The sequence below is a fragment of the Typopeltis vanoorti genome, chromosome 17 (genome assembly GCF_054136105.1).
Source record: "Typopeltis vanoorti isolate ZY-2024b chromosome 17, IOZ_Tvanoo_1.0, whole genome shotgun sequence".
In the NCBI taxonomy this organism is placed as follows: domain Eukaryota; kingdom Metazoa; phylum Arthropoda; class Arachnida; order Uropygi; family Thelyphonidae; genus Typopeltis; species Typopeltis vanoorti.
The window spans coordinates 28,750,174-28,775,494 of NC_143565.1; the positions used below are offsets into that span (position 1 = coordinate 28,750,174).

General features: G+C 36.3%; 1 protein-coding gene across 1 annotated transcript in view; it reads left to right on the forward strand.

Annotated features, from left to right (window-relative positions):
* The window catches only part of LOC150097248 (Golgi to ER traffic protein 4 homolog), a 179,620-nt gene that overhangs the window by 86,314 nt on the left and 67,985 nt on the right, over window positions 1-25,321 (forward strand). The window contains exons 6-7 of the mRNA XM_090406838.1: window positions 2,594-2,734; window positions 22,990-23,065. Coding sequence (XP_090262964.1) covers window positions 2,594-2,734; window positions 22,990-23,065 — 217 coding nt within the window. The remainder of the gene's footprint in view (window positions 1-2,593; window positions 2,735-22,989; window positions 23,066-25,321) is intronic.

Sequence of the window (25,321 nt, forward strand, 5' to 3'; positions counted from 1 at the left end):
CAGGGTGGTGAAATACCACCCTGCTATTGTTGGAGGCCTGAAGTGGCAAAGGCTATGTTTGACCTCCAGAGAATTAGTTCTGGTCTCTTCTGTCCTCTTCAAGGTACACCTAACATACTTGAGGCCCAGAACCTGTATATCAGTTAAGTCAGTGGTAATGTAGATTGGCTGCCAGCATTAGTATGCAGGCCTAAACCTGTCGGTAATGAATTGGGAGGCATTCCAGTCAGCTGGCTCATAATCCCGCTGTCACATAGTCTGCTTGGTTATGACTAGAGAGGGAATCTGTATAGCGGTATGTGGGAGGCACTGTCAAGGCCATGGAATAGCAAGGAAACTAGTTGCTGCCTGCATGGGTGTCATATTCACGAGTCTACCTTCTCCCACTGCATTTCCCCACTTTTTCCTTTCACCTAACAATAAATGAAAATGAAACAGACAAATAATTATGGCAACACTGTGATCATAATCTCCCTCAAACCTTCAATGTCCAAATTGTACTCTTCATGATTCATTTTGTCCAAAGAGTGGCACCTATGCCTTTGTGCAATCTAATACTACTTACCAGGGAATAGCAAATTTAGATTCTCCTGGCTTAAGGTTTCCTTCATCATCATCATCATTTGTTGTCTCCGTTCAGGAGGTTAACTACTGTGATGTGACTCATGGTTGTATACGGGTGTAAGGAGAACGTTGTGAGGATCCTATCTCTTCCACATTGTTGTAAGTATTCATGGCTGTATCTATGTGTGTGATACAGCCATGGATACTTACAACAATGTGGAAAAGATAGGATCCTCACAACGTTCTCCTTACACCCATATTCAACCATGAGTCACATCATAGTAGTTAATCTCCTGAACGGAGACAACACATGATAATGAAGGAAACCTTGAGCCAGAGGAGGTCAAAGGCAGGAGAATCTAAATTTGCTATTGTCATGGGGCCAGTTTCTCTGTTTTGGAAAGAGATCTGATAAAGGTTTTTCATGTCATGGACGGAAATTGAACCCAGGTCTTTTTGACCAAAGGGCTTCATCTATGCCAACTGAGCTACAGAGGCTCTCAAGGTTCCTTACCCCACTTAATAATATTCATATGCTGCATTTACTGGTTCCCAAACTCTTAAAATCACTCGGGTCAGTTTACCTTCCTCTCCATTAATCTTGACCATCTTCAATCCAACTATCCTAACAGTGAAGTCACCATCCTAGGTCACCTTTATGGCAACTCCAACTAGCTCCATTTCTCCAGCACTATGATCAAGCTGGACGTGATATGGAAATTTTTGCAATAAGCAATGAACTAATGCAAATTATACACCTACATACAAGAATTCACAATAATTCCTTCCACTTTCCAAATAACTTTCATCATTTTTTAACTGGTTCTTCCAGATACACTGTGGAGGTCATCTCTCTCTCTTCTCATCAACTCTGACCACAATCATGTGCAAGTTTCCAGTCTCACATGCCCGTTTCTGTTTTTAGTGTTCTTGTTCACTGAAATAAGACTTCAAAATGGAGGAAATCCTGAACCAAGGTTGAATATCATGTGCAATTCAACCATGTACTTCATCATGTAAACTTCGTGATCTTATCGAATGGAGAGATGAGTTTGACTGATAAATATTTCTCCCCCATTCTAGTGATACAAGTCCTCCAGACTTTGATCTGTCTCAAAGTTGAAAGAGCCACTTCATAGGAAACTTGACTACCGTTGATGTGCTGAAATGACCTGACTTGCCAAACATATAAATATGTCAAAAAAGGTTGACCGAGAGGAATGCAAATCTTATCCAGATGTTGGGCAACAGAGTTCATTTGCAAACTTGGCTTACAGGCTTCACTTCAAAGGAACATAGGTTGTTAATTGTTTCTATGGTAATTTTATAAGTTTTGATAATTTCAGACATAATCACTGGTCGTGCCTTTTGCATTTTATCATGATGATTTCAAGTATGACGAGATGCTTATATTTCTTTGTATAAGGCAGAATAATAATTATATTGAAGTCCTGTAAATGTATTTTGTTAAATAAAGGTTTTGTTACCAACAAGAATACAGTGTGCAGAACTTTCATAATGACTCTTGTACTTCAAAGTCATTTCATCTATCCATTGCTGACAAGGCATTACATTGCTTTGGGGCCAAACTTATACACAGGCACATGAGGCTCTAGCTGGGGTCCCCAAAGATTATTTTTTTATTTATTAATTTTTTTTTCTAAAATATTATTTATTATTAAAATTAATATTTTTAATTTTTCATTCACAAACTTGGCTTCACTTCAGAAGATCATACGTTGTTAATTGTTTCTATGATAATTTTACAAGTTTTTGATAATTTGATACTTTCTGATAATTTCAAATATAATCACTGTATGGGCATCCTTTTGCAATTTATCAGAAATGCATGATTGATTTTAAGTATGATGAGATGCTTTTATTTCTTTGTATATGTGACCAGTCCTACATAATAAGAGATATAAACATCATATCATGTATAATGTTGAGAATGATATATAATGAATGTTCATGATTAATTTCTGAAAGTAATGATATGTAATAGCCAATATTGATAACTTATTTTCAGGTACCTGTGCCTTAAGAATAAGTCCACTGCATCAGTAGCATTCTACACTTATACAGAAAAACATCCCCATGTAAATAAAGGACCTCCTTTTCTCCTTCCGCTTCTTAATTTTTTATCATTTCTGTTACTTGCTATTGAAAGGTAGGTGGAATTCATTGACTACATGCAATTTAATGTATAAAGAAACGTTGTTTTGTTTTTCTGATTAATAACATATACTATTAACTTAGAAGCTTAAAAATTGCATTGTGAAATTATTCATTTTGTTGAAAAATAGTAATTACAAAATTAAGAAATACAGAAAATTGAATGCTTTACTAATTTACTTCAAATATGATATGTCAACCATATCAATAGCAACTCATATGTCTATTCTTCCACCACCTGATAATTTCATCATACCTGAACTTGATGACCATGAGTGCTTCTCTGTTGAGTGCATCATTCACACAGCCTATGGCCTCACTCAAGAAGCATCTCCAAAAATGGTTCCATTCAATATACTGACTGAGCCTTCATAGCTCAGTCAGTATAGATGAAGCCCTTTGGTCCAAAAGGCCTGGGTTCGATTCCTGTCCGTGACATGAGAAATCTTTATTTGGTCTCTTTCGATGAAAGGTTAATTAGTTAGTCTAATATGGGGGAGAGGTTTTTGCCCCCCCCCCAGAACAGGCAAACCGGCCCCATGAACACACGCTTCAGGATTATAGTGATAGGGGTGGGTGAGATAGTGCCATACCTCTCCATAAAAGGGGCTCACAAATGATCCTGACACATCAGATAATGTATTGAATATTTTCTCAGAGGATCAGATTGACATTGGCTGTCCATATGCCCCAAAATCAATTGATAAATGTAAACTGATAAGGATAAGCCCTCAACCTCCTGGAAATCAGATAAGTCTACGAAACCCAAACAGTAGGGACATTTTTAATGGAACCGTCATGGATTGCACAAGAATATTGATGATATCAAGATTTTGCTGCAGAAACACAAGCCTTTTTATTTCTACCTGCAAGTATATTTAAAACCCAATGAGGACCTTATCTTTAGGAATTTCACTGTTGCATACAAGAACAGAACTGGAGATGGCCCTGCTCATGGTGGAGCAGCTATCCTCATGGGCATCATATTCCTTTCCATCATGCTCAGCTTAATACTGCTCTGGAAGCAGTAGCAATTTGCTTATCCTTGGAGTTTCTTATTACAGTATATTCAATATATTTAACACCAGGTGATGAGTTAAATGAGATGGAACTTGATAATCTTATATTTCACTGTCTCCACCTATATCTTGATAATCTTATATTTCACTGTCTCATAAGTGACTTTAATGTACACAACACTGGGGTAGTGCCAAAATGAATAGAGGAGATTATATCATTGAATAAATGCTTGATAATCAATGACCTCTTGCTTATTAATAATGGAGTCAATATTTTCTTCCACATGCCTACCCACTCATATTCTGCAATAGATCTAACAATCAGGGATCCAATTTTACATCATGAATTAATCAAACAGCCAGTGCAAAAATTGTATGAGATAAAATCCAGAAGATGAAAGTCAGATACAGAACATGCTATTTGTCTATCTTGGAAGATAATGGATATATTGTTGCTGAATCCAAAGCTATTGCAGATACTTTTGGAGAAAATTTTGCTAATATCTCAGCAACAGCTTCATATATTCCTCATCTCATCTTCTTTTTACCCTCTTTTACCTTGCAGTGTCGAGGGTTCATTAATCATCAGACCTCAAGCCGTTCACAGGATAAGGTGGTCAGCCCTATGCCTCGGTGTATCTTATGCTAGTGTGTATCAATGCTGGTTTGCCTGCTTTGTGGGATGAAAAATCCCAGGATAAACTGGGTAAAAAACCCTACTGTCCACGCCCAAGACCGGCTAACTAGGCTATGGCTGAGGAAGATCCATCAGCTCCTCACATCACTGGCAGGAATTGAACCTAAGACACTCCTTCCCCAGGCATATGGTTGCGAAACGCACAGCCACTAGGCTAACCACGCAAACCTGTATTATAACAGATTTCTATTATAATAAATTCATATATTCCTGATTTTTTAATATTGAAAGAGCAACAAAAGAAAAAACACTAGCTAAGCTTTTGTACCAATTGGGTTAGAACCATACAATCAGTCATTCGTTAAGGAGGAACTAAGAAGAGTTCTTTTGCTGTCTCACCTTAACGCAGCAGGTCCTGGTGACATCCATTATGAAATTATAAAATATCTTCCATCATCTTTTATGCATCTTTTTCTCTAATTATCATTATTATTTCTCTTATTAGCAAATAATTATCATCCTGTGGCTCTGACCAGCTGTCTTTGTAAGATTTTGGGAAAAAAAAATGGTAAATGAAAAGCCTCTCTGTCACTTAGAAAGCAAGAAACTTCTTTACAATATAAAGCATGGCTTTCGTAGACACCAATCAACATTGTACCATTTAGTCCATTTAGAAACATGTGAGAGTTGCTTTCCTAAAGTGAGAACATCTGGTTTATCTTCTTTGACATAGAAAAAGCTTATAACATAACCTGAAGATATGGCATATTAAAAGACCTCTTGGTCTGGGGGAGTGAGACACCCTTCTATTTTTTTATTAAAAACTTTCTATCCAGCCAGGTCTTTCAAATCCAATTGTGAAGCATGTTATCTCAACCATATCATCAAGAAGTGGGTGTTCCTTAAGGGACTATCTTAAGTGTCACTCTCTTTGCTATCAAAGTTAACTCGCTCATTGAACAGCCTCCTCCCACAGTAGGCAATGCTCTTTATGTTGATTGCTTCACAATTTACTGTTACTCCTGCACTATGAGGATAATTAGGAGGCAACTTCAACAAGCAATCATTTGTGTCTCTTCATAGGTTCTTAGTAATGGATTCATGTTTTCAGCAGAAAATACTGTCCATGTACACTTTGTGAAAAATGTCTCGTACATCTAGATGTTGATTTAAGAATGAGACAAAGGGTTATTCCAGTAGCACCAGAGGCCAAGTTCTTGGAATCCATCTTTGACAAAAAACTTACATTCTGTACACACGTTTCAACTTAGGAAAAGTGCAAAAAAGCAGTGAATATCCTTTTCACTCCATCCTCTACAGAATGGGGTGTTGATGATGTTCCTTGCTCTGCATTTATCGTGCAGAGCAAGGAACATTATCATTTGTACACTCAAAGCTTGATTGTGGATCCTAGGATTACAGTTCTGAAAGGAAGAACATGTGCCAATGTTGAATCGTACACATCATCAGGGTATATGAATAGCTACTGGTGCATTTCACACATCCATTTAAAGTTTTTATGTTGAACCAAATGAATCTACTCTATCACTTAGACCAGTGCTATCCAACCTTAGGTAATCCAAGGACCGCATCACAATGCATATCTAGTAATTTGGTGAGCAGCAGTGACACAACCTCGAAAGCGGAACAAACGAATAACACTAATTGTGCCCTAATCGCAAAATGTTATTTATGAAACCATAAATGTTAAGTTTGAATCACCGCTAATGGAGACTTCAAAACTAGCTCACATTAGCAAATGATGATTGGTAAGAGTATGGCTATGACCCCCCCCCCCCCCCAAAAAAAAAAAAAAAAAAAAACCTACTCTTCTATCACTCATTATGCACAGTTCATGTGTCACTTTTGTCACCCATCCTCCTTTCCAGAACAATTGCATGTTACTAAGAAATGACCTTTGCAATAACGAACCTTCCACTGACTTCCGTTTGCGATGTGTCTAGAACTTCTCCAAAAATATAAATACATCCGTATTTATATTTTTACAAAACAACTATTTTAAAAACTGGGGGGGGGGGGGGTTACAATTTATAGAAATGGGTTTAAAAGGGGTACACAAGTAGTAAAAGGTTGGGAACCACTGACCTAGGCAATAACAGTTGTCTTGTAAATATGCTCTAAAATTAAAGTACCTTTCAGAATATTCTATGTGGGCTAGTTAGTATTTATCTCTGCATTTGCAAATTCAGTATCACACATATGAGACTGCCATACATCCCTTTGATATACATATAAAAGAGGTTGTTGAAGCTATTGACATGAGTATTGACATTTGCACCAAATATAACAGAATTCCTCCATGGCAAATTTTCACTCCATCTGTTTACCTTCAATTGTGTAATTCACATAGAGCAACCCACTCTGATTTCTTGCCCATCTACACTGATGGTTCAAGATCTGAGACGTCAGTTGACTGTGCTGCTTTGTTTCCTGAATTACCATATCCAATGAGATCTTCACTTGATTGCAGTAATTTTTACAGCAGTTACAATTGTCATTCAGCTTGCACATCTGCATATAAAAGAACATACCAAAAGTGGGTAATTTATACTGACTCATTGAGCTCTTTATTGGTCATTTTCCTCTCCTTTGTATAACCTGCATCCTGTTCTTTGTGAAATTTTACAACTGTTGTACAAAATGAAGATCCTTAATTTTGACTGTGATGTTTTCAGTTTTGCTGGATTCTCAGCCATACTGCAGCAGCTAATAATTAGATAAAGCTGCTAGATAGACAATTCCATATACAGACTACAAACAGTTTATTTACCCAGTGGTAGTCAATCATGGCTGGAAGCACTGACAAATTTCAAACATTAAGCTTGAAATTAAGCATTGGCAGCTTAGTCAATAAAACAGAAGAGAGGAAGTTCTTGCTAGGCTTTACATAGGTCACATGGTCATCTTACACATTCTTATTTACTGAGGGCTGATGATCCATCTGTGTGTGAGAAATAAGAGAAGAAGGGAAATTTTTACTTTGTGACTAAGCCATATACACTCAAGCATATTTTATCAAGCTCAGATAAATTGCATGACGTTTTTAACTTTTTTAAAAGAATTCATTTCTACAATCACATGTGATTTTAAATCTTATTTATATGCTGATACATCATCATCATCATCATCATCAAATTCCTGCCATGTACCCTCAAGGGGTGTACAGGATATGATAGTACTACATGAAAAAAAATTACATCATTATTAATTTCCTATCTACAATTTTCCTCCAAATCAGTCTGTTACTTGTCAAGACTCCAACATTATCAGATTTTATATTTCTATCGTCTAAAGCACTTTGTATCGTATCAATCCACCTATATCTTGGCCTTCCTCTGGGTCGTTTTGCTGCCACCCTGGCAGAGAACACTTGTTTTGCTAATCTTTCCTCGCCCATTCTATTTAAGTGACCATACCACCTGAGATTAGCTCTGCTAACTCATTCCTGGATGCTGACAATGTCAAGTTCTTTCCTAATATCCTCGTTTTTAATATGATATTGCCATTGATAGCCATCCGTTCATGCCTATAATCTTTCTCAGGACTCTCATATCTGTGGTCTCTAGTCTTTGGTCAAGCGTTTTACTTCTGACCCAGCTCTCAGATCCATAAGTTAAAACTGGTTTGAACACTGTCTTGTATACAGCTAATTTAGTGTTCTGACTAATTTCTCTCTTATTCCATATGAATTTATTCAATTGACTTCCCACCATACCAGCTTACTGATTCTGTTGTCTATTTCTATATTTAATTTACCATCTTCAGTAAAAATCGTACCTAAATAGCTGAAATTGTTTTACTTGTTCCACAGGTTCTCCATTCACAACACAGTTGACATTTTCAATGATTCTGCCTATTTTCATTGTCTTTGTCTTTTTATTGCTGACCTTCATACCATATCTATTACAACAGCTATTCAATTTAGTCAGAGAATCTTGCAGACTTCTAGCAGATTTATTTAGAAGTATAACATCATCTGCATAAAGCAAAGAGCTGACATTAACATCTCCAATTTTGATATCATGTTTAATACCACTTTCCTTCATAATGTGATCCATATAGATAATGAATAACAGAGGGGATAATGTACATCCTTGTCTCACACCAGATTTAACATTAAACCATCTTCCTGTACTTCCTTCAATTCTGACTGCTGACTTACAACTCAAATAAAGACTAAGTATTGCTTGGTATAATGCCCCATTCACACCATATAACTGCAGCGTATTGAATAGCTTCTCTCTTGGCACCTTGTCATATGCCTTTTCCAGATCGACAAAACTTAAATACAGATCTTTGTTATATTCCCATGCTTTCTCGACTATTTGTCGTAAAGTGAAGATCTGATCCTGACAGCCTCTATTTGGCCTGAATCCAGCTTGTTCTTCACCAAGCTTTTCTTCCACAATTCTTCTCAACCGTTTCTCAAGTATACTTGCATAGATCTTGCCAGGAACACTCAGTAGGGAAATACCTCTGTAATTCTCACATGCAGTTTTATTTCCCTTTTTATATATGGGTACTATGAGAGCTCTACTCCAATCATCGGGAATTCGTCCCTCTGTCCAGGCTTTCTGAACTATGCAGTGCAGCCACTGTAATACTCTTATACCACCATACTTCAGCATTTCTGGTCGAATATCATCTACTCCTGCTGCCTTTCCACATTTCAAGCCTCTGATGGCTTTTTCTACTTCAAGTATGGATATGTATTCCTGACTGCATGCCTGCTCAGTGTTTTTTACCACTGTGCTGTCATCACTGCTTGTTTCATTTAGCAGTTTTTCAAAGTAATTACTCCATACTTCAAGGATATCTTTTTCTCCCGTTTTCATGTCACCTTTATCATCTCTAATTCCTTTTACAGTACTCTTTCCTCCATTCTTAAGTTTCTTCAACAACCTCCAGAATATTTTGCCACCTTCTTGATATTTATTTTCTATATTCTTGCCAAAGTCCTCCCATGACTTTTGTTTAGCTAGTTTTACACAGTGTTTAGCATTCTTGCATTTGTCTCTATATTCTCTAAGAGCACAAGCTGACTTATTTGCCAGGAACTTTTGGTATGCTTTCTTCTTTTCCTTCACTGCCTCTTTAACTTCCTGTGTCCACCAGGGAGTTCTAATTTTTTTATCCTTACAAACAACCTCACCACATGCCTCTCTGGCAGAATCAATCAATGTTTTCTTCAGAGTTTGCCACTGAATCTCCAAGGTTTGATTCCTGTTCTCAAACGCTTTCATTTTTTCTTCAATAATCTTTGTGTATTTTAGTCTACAGTTCACATCTGAGAGCTGCTCAACTTTTATTCGCTTTAAAACTTTCTTACATGTTATTCTTTTCAATATGAAATTCAATTTTATCCTGCTCAAGACTAAATAGTGATCACTTCCAATTTCAAATCCTCTGTACACTCTGGTGTCCTGCACCAGGGAGAAAACATCACTATCAACAATAACATAGTCAATGAGACTTTTCTTATTCCTAGCATCTTCTCTCCATGTGAATTTGTGCACATTTTTATGTTGGAACATGGTGTTAGGAATGACCAGTCCATGTCCTGAGCAGAAATCCAACAGATATTTGCCATTATTAGCTTTGCTCTTTTCTCCAAATTTTCCCAAAATATTTTTGTATGTCTCACAATCATTTCCTACTCTGCTATTTAGATCCCCAACAAGGACCAACTTTTCATTTTTCATTGTGTCAGTTGCTTTTTCTAAAGCCTCAAAAAATTCCTCCACTTCTACCTTAGTAGAACTTTCTGTGGGACCATAGGCACAAATAAGTCTCATTGTCCAGTTCCTCATTCTCATATTTGCCCACATTACTCTACTTGAGACTGACTGCCATTCAAGAAGATTAGCCTCGTATTTTGATATGCTGATACTGCATTGTTTAACTTAATTTTTTAATTAATATGCTGATACTGCATTGTTTAACTTAATTTTTTAATTAATATGCTGATACTGCATTGTTTAACTTAATTTTTTAATTAATAATTTTTTCCCTGTACAACATAATTACTACTTTATTTCCTTATACATACATACATCTTCAAGGCCCACTCTTCCTAATTTGGTTGTGGGGGCAACAGCAAGAGGAACTTCCAATGGTCACGATCCTCTGCCACCAAGCTCATGTGTTCTGGTGGGATTCCCAAACGTGTCCACCCAAGGTTTTGGATATAATCTATCCAGCGAGTCCTTGGCCTTCCACGTAGTCTCCCACCCTCTGGCTTGACAAAGAGGGTCTGCTGAGGGAGCCTCTCTTGTGGCATTCTGACCAGGTGCCCATACCAGTGTAACTGTGATCTCTCAACATGGAGAAGCAGCGGTTGAGTATTGAGGGTTTCCCAAATTGCAGAGCTTCTGACTCTGTCGAGTTTTGTCAGCACCGCAACCCCTCGAAGGAACCTCATTTCAGCCGCTTGGATTCGTGTCCGCATTCTTTCAGTCATTACCCAACTCTCATGATCATAAGTGAGGATGGGGGACATAGACTGTATTGAAGACAGCCAACTTTGCCTTCTGGCTTAACTCCCGCTTCAATACTACTGAACAGCCAAGCTCCCGCAATATTGAACTTGCTAAGCCAATTCGAGTATCTTGCTCTATGTCCCATTTTTCTTATATAGATTTCCTTATATCTTTTTATTAATACCTTATATACTATATCCTATATCCTGGGGTGCTTAAGGTTCAAAGCTGTATAACTGAGAGGAGACCTACACATGGCCTTTAAAGGAATACGGAGAACCGACCAGGGCTTCTGACCTGATGTCCAATTCTCACCTTCTCGTGGTGCACCCTGTTGGGTATCTACTTTGATACTGAACGAACGAGGATGGGCTGGCAATTTGGGATTTAGCTGACCAAATTGTATTCTTATTGGTTAAACCAAAATAATAAATGATGGTAAAACATGACAAAATTTCATGCTGGCTGGGGCGTCGCTTGGTTAAACAAGGCCCCCGTTGTTTTTGCCCGGGAACCAGGGCGAACAGCGAAAAGTCAGCTACTGGAACAAATCTGAAAACAAACCCCCAACTCAACATCACCAGAGTTAAAGATCAGTACTATCAACGTAAGAAGCCTGAATGGCAAAGAAATGGAGCTAGCTGAGGAATTAGATAAGTACCAGATCGACATAATAGGGGTGACTGAAACAAAAAAGACCAAAACTGGTGAGATCGTTCTGAGCAATAAATACAAAATGTTATATTCAGGCAATGACAATCAAGGAAAAGAAGGAGTAGCCATAGTATTCAACACAAAATACGAGGCTAATCTTGAATGGCAGTCAGTCTCAAGTAGAGTAATGTGGGCAAATATGAGAATGGGGAACTGAACATTGAAACTTATTTGTGCCTATGGTCCCACAGAAGTTCTACTAAGGTAGAAGTGGAGGAATTTTTTAAGGCTTTAGAAAAAGCAACTGACACAATGAAAAAGGAAAAGTTAGTCCTTGTTGGGGATCTACATAGCAGAGTAGGAAATGATGGCGAGACATACAAAAATATTTTGGGAAAATTTGGAGAAAAGAGCAAAGCTAATAATAATGGCAAATATCTGTTGGATTTCTTCTCAGGACATGGACTGGTTATTACTAACACCATGTTCCAACATAAAAATGTGCACAAATTCACATGGAGAGAAGAGGCTAGGAATAAGAAAAGTCTCATTGACTATGTTATTGTTCATAGTGATGTTTTCTCCCTGGTGCAGGACGCCAGAGTGTACAGAGGATTTGAAATCGGAAGTGATCACTATTTAGTCTTGAGCAGGATAAAATTGAATTTCATATTGAAAAGAATAACATGTAAGAAGTTTTAAAGCGAATAAAAGTTGAGCAGCTCTCAGATGTGAACTGTAGGCTAAAATACACAATGATTACTGAATAAAAAATGAAAGAGATTGAGAACAGGAATCAAACCTTGAAGAAAACCCTGATTGATTCAGCTAGAGAGGCATGTGATGAACTTGTCTGCAAGGATAGAAAAATTAGAACTCCATGGTGGACACAGGAAGTTAAAGAGGCAGCGAAGGAAAAGAAGAAAATATATCGATCAAAAGTTCCTGGCAAATAAGTCAGCTTGTGCTCTTAGAGAATACAGAGACAAATGTAAGAAAGCTAAACACTGTGTAAAACTAGCTAAACAAAAGTCATGGGAGGACTTTGGCAAGAATGAAAATAAATATCAAGAAGGCAGTAAGATTTTCTAGAGGTTGTTGAAGAAGCTTAGAAATGGAGGAAAGAGTTAGAGATGATAAAGGTGACATGAAAATGTGAGAAAAAGATATCCTAAAGAAAATTCTCAAAAAATAGCAATGAAAAATTTCTACAGTTTTTCTGATTATGCATTGGCTCAGTAGACTCCACTAACACTAGTTAGAAATTATCCCCTTAGAGAGTAACATGCTGTATAAGCTGAGTCGGTGAGAGAAGTGATGAGTCCTTTATAAGCTGTGGTTTGGTGCAGTAATAATTCAACTAACTATTTACAAACTATCTAACTATCTTCTCAACCGTATCTCGTTGTGTCAGTTGCATAGATCTTGCAGGAACACTCAGTAGGGAAATACCTCTGTAATTCTCACATTCAGATTTATTTCCCTTTTTATATATGGGCACTATGAGAGCTCTACTCCAATCATCGGGAATTCGTCCCTCTGTCCAGGCATTCTGAACTATGCAGTGCAGCCACTGTAAGACTTTTATACCACCATACTTCAGCATTTCTGGTCGAATATCATCTACTCCTGCTGCCTTTCCACATTTCAAGCCTTTGACGGCTTTTTCTACCTCAAGTATGGATATGTATTCCTGACTGCATGCCTGGTCAGTGTTTTTTACCACTGTGCTGTCATCACTGCTTGTTTCATTTAGCAGTTTTTCAAAGTAATTACTCCATACTACAAGGATATCTTTTCAACCTGTTTTCATGTCACCTTTATTATCTCTAACTCCTTTTACAGCACTCTTTCCTCCATTCCTAAGTTTCTTCAACAACCTCCAGAATATTTTGCCACCTTCTTGATATTTATTTTCTATATTCTTGCCAAAGTCCTCTCATGACTTTTGTTTAGCTAGTTTTACACAGTGTTTCACTTTCTTACATTTGTCTCTGTATTCTCTAAGAGCACAAGCTGACTTATTTGCCAGGAACTTTTGATATGCTTTCTTCTTTTCCTTCACTGCCTCTTTAACTTCCTGTGTCCACCAGGGAGTTCTGATTTTTTTATCCTTGCAGACAACCTAACCATATGCCTCTCTGGCAGAATCAGTCAATGTTTTCTTCAAAGTTTGCCACTGAATCTCCAAGGTTTGATTCCTGTTCTCAAACGCTTTCATTTTTTCTTCAATAATCTTTGTGTATTTTAGTCTACAGTTCACATCTGAGAGCTGCTCAACTTTTATTCGCTTTAAAATTTTCTTGCATGTTATTCTTTTCACTATGAAATTCAATTTTATCCTGCACAAGACTAAATAGTGATCACTTCCAATTTGAAATCCTCTGTACACTCTGGTGTCTTGCACCAGGGAGAAAACATCACTATCAACAATAACATAGTCAATGAGACTTTTTTTATTCCTTGCCTCTTCTCTCCATGTGAATTTATGCACATTTTTATGGTGGAACATGATGTTAGTAATAACCAGTCCATGTCCTTCGCAGAAATCCAACAGATATTTGCCATTATTATTAGCTTTGCTCTTCTCTCCAAATTTTCCCAATATATTTTTGTGTCTCACAATTATTTCCTACTCTGCTATTTAGATCCCCAACAAGGACCAACTTTTCCTTTTTCGTTGTGTCAGTTGCTTTTTCTAAAGCCTCAAAAAATTCCTCCACTTCTACCTTAGTAGAACCTTCTGTGGGACCATAGGCACAAATAAGTCTCATTGTCCAGTTCCCCATTCTCATATTTGCCCACATTACTCTACTTGAGACTGACTGCCAATCAAGGAGATTAGCCTTGTATTTGGTGTTGAATACTATGGCTACTCCTTCTTTTCCTTGATTGTCATTGCCTGAATATAACATTTTGTATTTATTGCTCAGAAAGATCTCACCAGTTTTGGTCTTTTTTGTTTCGGTCACCCCTATTATGTCAATCTGGTACTTATCTAATTCCTCAGCTAGCTCCATTTCTTTGCCATTCAGGCTTCTTACGTTGATAGTACCGATCTTTAACTCTGGTGATGTTGAGTTGGGGGTTTGTTTTCAGATTTGTTCCAGTAGCTGACTTTTCGCTGTTCGCCCTGGTTCCCGGGCAAAAACAACGGGGGCCTTGTTTAACCAAGCGACGCCCCAGCCAGCATGAAATTTTGTCATGTTTTAAAATCATTTATTATTTTGGTTTAACCAATAAGAATACAATTTGGTCAGCTAAATCCCAAATTGCCAGCCCATCCTCGTTCGTTCAGTATCAAAGTAGATACCCAACAGGGTGCACCACGAGAAGGTGAGGATTGGACATCAGGTCAGAAGCCCTGGTCGGTTCTCCGCATTCCTTTAAAGGCCATGTGGAGGTCTCCTCTCATTTATACAGCTTTGACCCTTACGCACCCTGATATGATAGTACTATATGGAAAATTACATCATTACTAATTTCCTGTCTACAATTTTTCTCCAAATCAGTCTGTTACTTGTCAAGACTCCAACATTATCATATCTTATATTTCTATCTTCTAAGGCACTTTTTACTGTATCAATCCACTTATATCTTGGTCTTTCTCTGGGTCTTTTTCCTGCCAACCTGGCAGAGAATACTTGTTTTGCTAATCTTTCCTCTCCCATTCTGTTTAAGTGACCATACCACCTGAGATTAGCTCTGCTAGCACATTCCTTGATGCTGACAATGTCTGTTCAAAGATCATATAGTAAAAATTGCAAATACAGCTTGAAGGATAATTGCAATGTTGAAATGAACCTTGACATTTAAGGATAAGGAAGTCATTTTGCCTCTTTATAAGGCTTTGATAAGACCACACATGGACTACTGTGCAGAGATTTAGCCTCCTGGATTCCATGGGGATAAAGAAGCTGTGGAAGAGGTGCAAAGAAGAGCTACAAAGATTATATTGGAATGGTGGAATGTAGATTATGAAGATGTATGTGGGCTATAGATTCTGTTTAGTAGGAGAAAAGGGGTGATATGATAAATTTCTATAAATTTCTGAATGGGTGTTATAGGATATCGTCTGATTAAATTTTTTGTTATATGGAAGGTGGTGAGAGAACACTGGGCATCCATGGAAATTAAGTTTGCTCACAGTCGAGAAAAGGGTAAGAGCTAGGTTTTTTTTTTGCTCACAGAGCTTTGAGTGAGTAGAATAGTTTTCCCTTTGAAGTGATGAGTGCATCTAGTATGAATGAGTTTGTGTGAATACAGCTGATTTGTTTGATGAATAAATTCCCTTGATGAGTCTTTGGAGATCTCTGACAATAATAATTTATTTACATCAGATACACAAAAGGAAATTTAGAATTATTGTTGCAAATGAAAAAGTTATTTTGAATAGTTTGGTTTAAGAGAACTCGCCAACCGCTTTGGTCATCAAGCTACACCATTAAAAGTTTTTCCATTAACATTGTCACAATAATGTAGTATTAACTAGTGTAGCACTTTTCACTTGACCTTTGTTTTTAATAACTGTGGGAACAGTAGGGCATGGAAAGTTTAGCTTGCAACCAATCTCAGTGTTCGATATACTACTACTGTCACTAAATTTAATGATTTTAATCATAGCATGTAATGTACCAAGTTTACGCATCTTCATTTCAGTGGAAGCAACAGCACCCCCACTTTGAATTTTATCTGTCATTATTATCATCAATAAAATAAAACAATACACCCATTTCTCCATTTACATGATAAATTGGTTCTAGAAGGAAACGAGTAAATTAAAACCATGTAAAAAAGAATACAGTGTATATGAAAAATTAGAAGAATGGTTCCAGATGTGAAACCTGATACAAACAATAAGGTATTTTCAAACAACACATGAAAATCATGGAATAAAACTTTTTAATTTTAATGGAATATTTTTTATTTCATCATCATCATCATCATCATCAAATTCCTGCCATGTACCCTCAAGGGGTGTACAGGATATGACAGTACTACATGAAAAAATTACATCATTACTAACTTCCTATCTACAATTTTCCTCCAAATCAGTCTGTTACTTGTCAAGACTCCAACATTATCAGATCTTATATTTCTATCGTCTAAGGCACTTTGTACCGTATCAATCCACCTATGTCTTGGTCTTCCTCTGGGTCGTTTTCCTGCCAACCTGGCAGAGAACACTTGTTTTGCTAATCTTTCCTCTCCCATTCTATTTAAGTGACCATACCATCTGAGATTAGCTCTGCTAACACATTCCTGGATGCTGACAATGTCAAGTTCTTTCCTAATATCCTCATTTTTAATATGATATTGCCATTGATGCCATCTGTTCACGCCTCTAATCTTTCTCAGGACTCTCATATCTGCGGTCTCTAGTCTTTGGTCAAGTGTTTTACTTCTGACCCAGCTCTCAGATCCATAAGTTAAAATTGGTTTGAACACAGTCTTGTATACAGCTAATTTAGTGTTCCGACTAATTTCTTTCTTATTCCATATGAATTTATTCAATTGACTTCCCACCATACCAGCTTTGCTGATTCTGTTGTCTATTTCTATATTTAGTTTACCATCTTCAGTAAAAATTGTGCCTAAGTAGCTGAAATGTTTTACTTGTTCCACAGGTTCTCCATTCACAACACAGTTGACATTTTCAATGATTCTGCCTATTTTCATTGTCTTTGTCTTTTTATTGCTGACCTTCATACCATATCTATTACAACAGCTATTCAATTTAGTCAGAGAATCTTGCAGACTTGTAGCGGATTTATTTAGAAGTATAACATCATCCGCATAAAGCAAAAAGCTGACATTAACATCTCCAATTTTGATATCAGGTTTAATACCACATTCCTTCATAATGTGATCCATATAGATAATGAATAACAGAGGGGATAATGTACATCCTTGTCTCACACCAGATTTAACATTAAACCATCTTCTTGTACTTCCTTCAATTCTAACTGCTGACTCACAACTCAAATAAAGACTAAGTATTGGTTGATATAATGCCCCATTGACACCATATAACTGCAGCGTATTGAATAGCTTCTCTCTTGGCACCTTGTCATATGCCTTTTCCAAATCGACAAAACTTAAATACAGATCTTTGTTATATTCCCATGCTTTCTCGACTATTTGTCGTAAAGTGAAGATCTGATCCTGACAGCCTCTATTTGGCCTGAATCCAGCTTGTTCTTCACCAAGCTTTTCTTCCACAATTCTTCTCAACCGTTTCTCAAGTATACTTGCATAGATCTTGGCAGGAACACTCAGTAGGGAAATACCTCTGTAATTCTCACATTCAGGTTTATTTCCCTTTTTATATATGGGTACTATGAGAGCTCTACTCCAATCATCGGGAATTCGTCCCTCTGTCCAGGCTTTCTGAACTATGCAGTACAGCCACTGTAAGACTCTTATACCACCATACTTCAGCATTTCTGGTCTAATATCATCTACTCCTGCTGCCTTTCCACATTTCAAGCCTTTGATGGCTTTTTCTACTTCAAGTATGGATATGTATTCCTGACTGCATGCCTGGTCAGTGTTTTTTATTACTGTGCTGTCATCACTGCTTGTTTCATTTAGCAGTTTTTCAAAGTAATTACTCCATACTTCAAGGATATCTTTTTCTCCTGTTTTCATTTCACCTTTATCATCTCTAATTCCTTTTACAGCACTCTTTCCTCCATTCCTAAGCTTCTTCAACAACCTCCAGAATATTTTGCCACCTTCTTGATATTTATTTTCTATATTCTTGCCAAAGTCCTCCCATGACTTTTGTTTAGCTAGTTTTACACACTGTTTAGCTTTCTTACATTTGTCTCTGTATTCTGTAAGAGTAAAAGCTGACTTATTTGCCAGGAACTTTTGATATGCTTTCTTCTTTTCCTTCACTGCCTCTTTAACTTCCTGTGTCCACCAGGGAGTTCTGATTTTTTTATCTTTGCACACAACCTCACCACATGCCTCTCTGGCAGAATCAATCAATGTTTCCTTCAGAGTTTCCCACTGAATCTCCAAGGTTTGATTCCTGTTCTCAAACTCTTTCATTTTCTTTTCAATAATATTTCTGTATTTTAGTCTACAGTTTACATCTGAGAGCTGCTCAACTTTTATTCGCTTTAAAACTTTCTTACATGTTATTCTTTTCAATATGAAATTCAATTTTATCCTGCTTAAGACTAAATAGTGATCACTTCCAATTTCAAATCCTCTGTACACTCTGGTGTCCTGCACCAGGGAGAAAACATCACTATCAACAATAACATAGTCAATGAGACTTTTCTTATTCCTAGCCTCTTCTCTCCATGTGAATTTGTGCACATTTTTATGTTGGAACATGGTGTTAGTAATGACCAGTCCATGTCCTGAGCAGAAATCCAACAGATATTTGCCATTATTATTAGCTTTGCTCTTTTCTCCAAATTTTCCCAAAATATTTTTGTATGTCTCGCCATCATTTCCTACTCTGCTATGTAGATCCCCAACAAGGACCAACTTTTCCTTTTTCATTGTGTCAGTTGCTTTTTCTAAAGCCTCAAAAAATTTCTCCACTTCTACCTTAGTAGAACCTTCTGTGGGACCATAGGCACAAATAAGTTTCATTGTCCAGTTCCCCAGTCTCATATTTACCCACATTACTCTACTTGAGACTGACTGCCATTCAAGAAGATTAGCCTTGTATTTTGTGTTGAATACTATGGCTACCCCTTCTTTTCCTTGATTTTCATTGCCTGAATATAACATTTTGTATTTATTGCTCAGAAAGATTTCACCAGTTTTTGTCTTTTTTGTTTCAGTCATCCCTATTATGTCGATCTGGTACTTATCTAATTCCTCAGCTAGTTCGATTTCTTTGCCATTCAGGCTTCTTACATTGGTAGTACCGATCTTTAACTCTGGTGATGTTGAGAGCTGTGGTTTGTTTTCAGATTTGTTCCAGTAGCTGACTTTTCGCTGTTCGCCCTGGTTCCCTGGCGAAAACAACGGGGGCCTTGTTTAACCGGGCGACGCCCCAGCCGGCATGAAATTTTGTCATGTTGTACCATCATTTTTTATTTTGGTTTAACCAATAAGAATACAATTTGGTCGGCTAAATCCCAAATTGCCAGCCCATCCTCGTTCGTTCAGTATCAAAGTAGATACCCAACAGGGTGCACCACGAGAAGGTGAGGATTGGACATTAGGTCAGAAGCCCTGGTCGGTTCTCCGCATTCCTTTAAAGGCTATGTGGAGGTCTCCTCTCAGCTATACAGCTTTGACCCTTAAGCACCCCATATTTTTTATTTTAAATACTTATTTAAAATATATACATATGTATCTTTCTTAAAGAAAATAGTGTGTCACTTATAAAACAAAAATTCGAAAAGGCCCAAATACACCCATGCATATGGTTATTAGTTAAATTTTATTCACCATATCTCTCTGACAGTAGCTGCATTCTTTTGTATGAGACTATCCAGTCTCATACAAAAGATTTTGGCTGTTCCTATTCATACTGCAGTGCTAAAATGTTTTCTTCAGTAAAAGAAACTAAATTAGCATTAATTTCCAATAATTCTGAAGGTCGATTTTTTTTTTTTTTTTTTAACCACGAACTTTGTAATTAATCTAATCGTTGAGATCCTGTTTTGACTAGATCTTTGTATAATTCTTCACATCTCACCGTACATGACTTCAATTCATGTTTAAACTGTTCAGCTCATTCATTATTTGGATCATGTGTAAGAAAATGACTTTGCAATTTACTAGCCATTTGAAGCCCTTCTTTAATTAATCCTGCAGAGTGAGTGGAATCTCTTCATCATCACTTTTTTTTTCATCGAGATTCTATTATTTCGTCATCACTAGCAGCCTTGTCAACCATCATTTCTTCTATCTGGTGATATTGGGATATTCAGTTGTATGCATAGGTAAAGGATTTTCTTTTTCACACATTCTAGCCAAGTAGCTTTTCAGCATGCATTTAAAGTTGATGGTTTCAATTCTGATGACTCCAACTTAGCAAGTTTGATGCAATTCAAAATAGAAAATTTCTTCCACACATCAATAACTGTCAGTAAATTATCCTTATCTAGTTTATCCAAAATATATTGGAATGTTCTTCTTATGTAGTAAGTTTTGAAGGTAGTGATCACATGCTAGTCTAGTTGTTGTATTAAGGATATATTAGGTGGCAGAAAACAAAATTCCACATTTGGGTGTTCTAAAACAGGATGGCCAAGCATAATGTCTATAATCAATAAAACTTTTAAAAACAAGATTTTTTTTCCATCAATAGTATTTAACTTCTTGGAACAAAACATTGATGGAATCATTCATTAAAAGTTTCTTTTGTAACCTAACCTTTTTTGTTTGCCTTTCAGTGCACTTGTAACATGTTAAAATTCACACCTTTCATTGCCCACAGTCTTAGGAATCGAGTAATGGTTTTAATATACAATCTCCTGAAGAATTGCTGTAAAATAATAGTCACGCAATCCTTAGCTGCTTTAAAGCCACCAACACTTTTTTGTGATTCCGCTATATAAGTTCTACTTGGCATTTTTTTCCAAAAAAGCTGGTCTTTGCATTCCAAACTTGATCAGGAGTGTAGCCACTATTTTCAATAATTTTGGATAATTTTGAAAGAAATTTCTTAACTGCTGGTTCATCTGTGGATGCAGATGTGGCTTCTCCTTTTATTTTTACATTATGAAGTGTGTATCTTTTGAACAATTTTGTAAGCCAACCTGTGCTTGCAGACAGATAATAATTGCTGTTTGATGATGTTGGCTCATTTTCCTGAATCTATTTGTACAACTGTAATGCTTTCTGTTTGATGACATTTTCCATCTAAAGGCATTCCCTTTTGTGAGGAATCTTCTATTCACATCACTAGTGCCTTTTCTGTTTTCACTTTTATGTCTCTTATATACGATGACTTGGCACTTAATTTTGTTCCATAAAGAAGAGATTTTCTAATGGCCTATTCATTTTTCTTAATCGTTCCCATGGTAGCTTTGTTCAATCCATAATATTTAACTAAGTATGTTGAGCCTTCTCCAGCTTCTAAACAATCTAAAATTTGGATCTTAGTTTCTAAAGAAATAGCTTTTCTTTTCTTTTTCTGCCTAACTGAATTATCTGACGTGATTAATGGGGTAATGTTGTGAAACTATCTGAAAATAATCAATAATTAATTTTACTAATTTGATATTACATAAATTTAATCTTCTTCAGTGTCATCCCCTAGAAGGAGGTTGGCAACCATGTCACGGAACCTTTTTCTTTCTTTTGCTGCTCTGGAACATTTATGGTACTTCAAGCCAGTCCAGTCCTTAATGTCCTCAAATCACATTCCTGGGTCTACCTCTCCTTCTCTTTCCATCCAATTTTCCTTCTAATATTAATTTCTGAATGCCTTCTTTTCTAGTTAGATGTCCAAAATATTTAAGTTTTTGCTCTTTAATTATTTTCATTAATGTTCTTTTCATTTTTGCTTTCTTTAAAACATCTTTGTTTTTCATTTTCTCTGTCCATGGTATTTTCAACATTCTTCTGATGGTCCACATTTCGAAAGCTTCTAATTTTTTCTCTGCTTCTTTATTTATTTAGATTATAATATATATATATATATAAAACTATTGCACGAACAAAACTTTCATGGGGAAAAAAAGAAAGAAATGATTGTTTAGCAAACAGCTTAACTCCTTCCAAGCAGCTTTATACATAATGCCCCAACTTAACTTCGGGGAATCAGCATATAGCACCCATCTGCTTCCAGGAACCAATGGCAAGTGAATATAATGGATCATCTGTCAGATTAACTTCAGGGGAAAGTAATTACAAAAATATTTTTTGTTGTTGTTGCCACAGTTGTCTACATTCTGTAGCGTAGAGTAATCCCTGATATTTAAAACAATAAGGGGGGTTCCCCAAAATTCAAGTTTAAGTACATATGTACCATTCTAGGAAATGATAATTATAATGGAAATACCCTTTTTTACAGAACTGAATTCAAACAGAAGTTTTTTTTTTAAAAAAAAAAAAAAAGTGCCTTTGAACCGTGTTATTTCGAAATCATGTAAAAAAAGCTGTGTAAAAAGAGAATTAGCTGTAGTTCAAACAGCTTATAATTCACAGCCAAAACAGAGAGAAATGTTTGTGGCAAGTGAACGGATCTTCTTAAAGCAAAGTATCATAAAGCAGGGTATTACTGTACTGTGCCTTCTGCTTTTGTCATATTACATATATAAAACGTAGTTATGCTTTACTTCTTTTCTCTCATGCATATTAAAGAACCATTTTCAGTTCTTGTTGTTTTAACTTATAGTAATTATAACAGAACTATGAAGTTTAGTAAGCATATTACTTAATTTTATGTAGATAATAATAATAATTTACTATGAAGGAAGCAAGACATTATTAGAATAGTTATTATTTCCCACAGTGGCAAGTTAGCAGTTTTCACTCTGTTATGTGAACAGTATCAGCTTTCCATTAATAGGGATCCTTCATATCATGATGTGAGTATCATATTGCATCATTTCTAAAAAAATAAATTTCCTTTCAATTTTTATTTCCATTTATATATATATATATATGGGAATAAATTTTTAACTTGGGTATATTGTATATTAGGATAACCAAGCAATTTTATATGCTTGGTTATTTTAGCTCCTAATCCCAAGTATGCAAACAATTAAGTTTGCGCCTGAAACAAAGTTCAAGTCTAAAGATGGTACAACACCTGTGCAACTCATTGTAAAGGTGAGTAAAGCTCTGATCACTATTCTTAGTATTTTCCCATAATGTAAAGCACATCTCACTAGAAGATGTATACTGCAATGCATTATGGGTGGGGTCACTACCCAGACCGGTTTCAACCTTTTTTGAGGTCTCCTCAGTGAGCAGCTAGACCCTAAATACCAAGGTTTTAGTAATACAGAGCGTTATCAACTTTACCTATATAAGTTGCAATAAGGTGTATTAAACTTTAATAAAAATCTCTGGAGGAGATATTGATGGGAATAAATTTTTAACTTGGGTATATTGTATATTAGGATAACCAAGCAATTTTATAACCAAGCATATAAAATTGCTTGGTTATCCTAATATACAATATACCCAAGTTAAAAATTTATTCCCATCAATATCTCCTCCAGAGATTTTTATTAAAGTTTAATACACCTTATTGCAACTTATATAGGTAAAGTTGATAACGCTCTGTATTACTAAAACCTTGGTATTTAGGGTCTAGCTGCTCACTGAGGAGACCTCAAAAAAGGTTGAAACCGGTCTGGGTAGTGACCCCACCCATAATGCATTGCAGTATACATCTTCTAGTGAGATGTGCTTTACATTATGGGAAAATACTAAGAATAGTGATCAGAGCTTTACTCACCTTTACAATGAGTTGCACAGGTGTTGTACCATCTTTAGACTTGAACTTTGTTTCAGGCGCAAACTTAATTGTTTGCATACTTGGGATTAGGAGCTAAAATAACCAAGCATATAAAATTGCTTGGTTATCCTAATATATATATATATATATATATATATATATATTATTCATAGTCTTAAATTAAACATATGAACCTCACTGCACTTTATATTATTTTTGAATAAACATACATTAATATTTTTGAAAGTTTTCTCACTTGGTTATATTATAAATTAAAAATGCCGAGAAATTATCCTGTTTAATCCTTTATCCAACTGTAAACAAATAAAAATTTGCATGTGAAGCAACATCACAACTGAGCTACTTGTATATAGAGGCTAATGACTTCACATTAATTGCCTTAGTATCCAATAATGCAACGCACATATCCTTATGGGAAGTGCTGTAACTAGGCAGGTGCACAGGACAAAGATGACCTGAAATGGGGTATCAAAAATAATCAGTATTATATTTTCATTTTCAAATTTTAAATTTTGCTGCAGTGGGGGCCAATTCTGTAATGTTTCTGGTTAAAGTTAAAAATGAACCAATCTATTTCTATCGTTTTTTTTTTTTTAAAGGGGAGGGCAAAAATATAATCTTGCACAGGACCCATGAAAAGCTAGTTAGGGCACTGCATTATGTTATCTATAATGCTATGCTTATAGATAAGCTTATACATTGGTTAGACATACTTCTAACTTTTTAGAAATTTTTTATGCTGAGCCCATACACGAAAGGTTGGTTGATCAACCTGTAATACATTAGCACCGTGTAGAAGGCATTTGTTCACATTTAATTTAAAAGTCTGTATATTGTATTCCTTGGGAAATGCATCAGGGGAAAGACTCTTCCATAGTATAGCAGTTGCAGTGATGAAGGAGGAGGAGGAGAAGAAACTTGTTCTGTGGGTTTCAAGGTGCACTGTGAAGGGATGTTGAGCAGCAGCTGCACGTGTTCCAACGAACTTAGTACTAAGAGGAATTGTTGATGCTATTTCAGATGAACATTTTCCATGGAAATATTTGTAGAATACACATAGTGCAGAGACTGATCTAAGAGATGGGTCATTAATAAGTCTTATTTCTTTCCTCTATATTGAGTCAAGCTTTTGGGGGGGGGGGGGTTGCGTGGATTTGTGATTTGCATAAGGTTAACAGCTGTTCAGGGGTGAAGTAACATCTCGAGCAAAAGAGAAATCCTAGTTTTTTAGAAGCTGGGGATGCAATGGTTGTGATGTGTTTATGCCGGGAGAGACTTGATGTCAGAGGTATGAGGACACATTATGTGTCCTCATATGAGAACACATAAAAATGATGTCCTCAGATGAGGACATCGT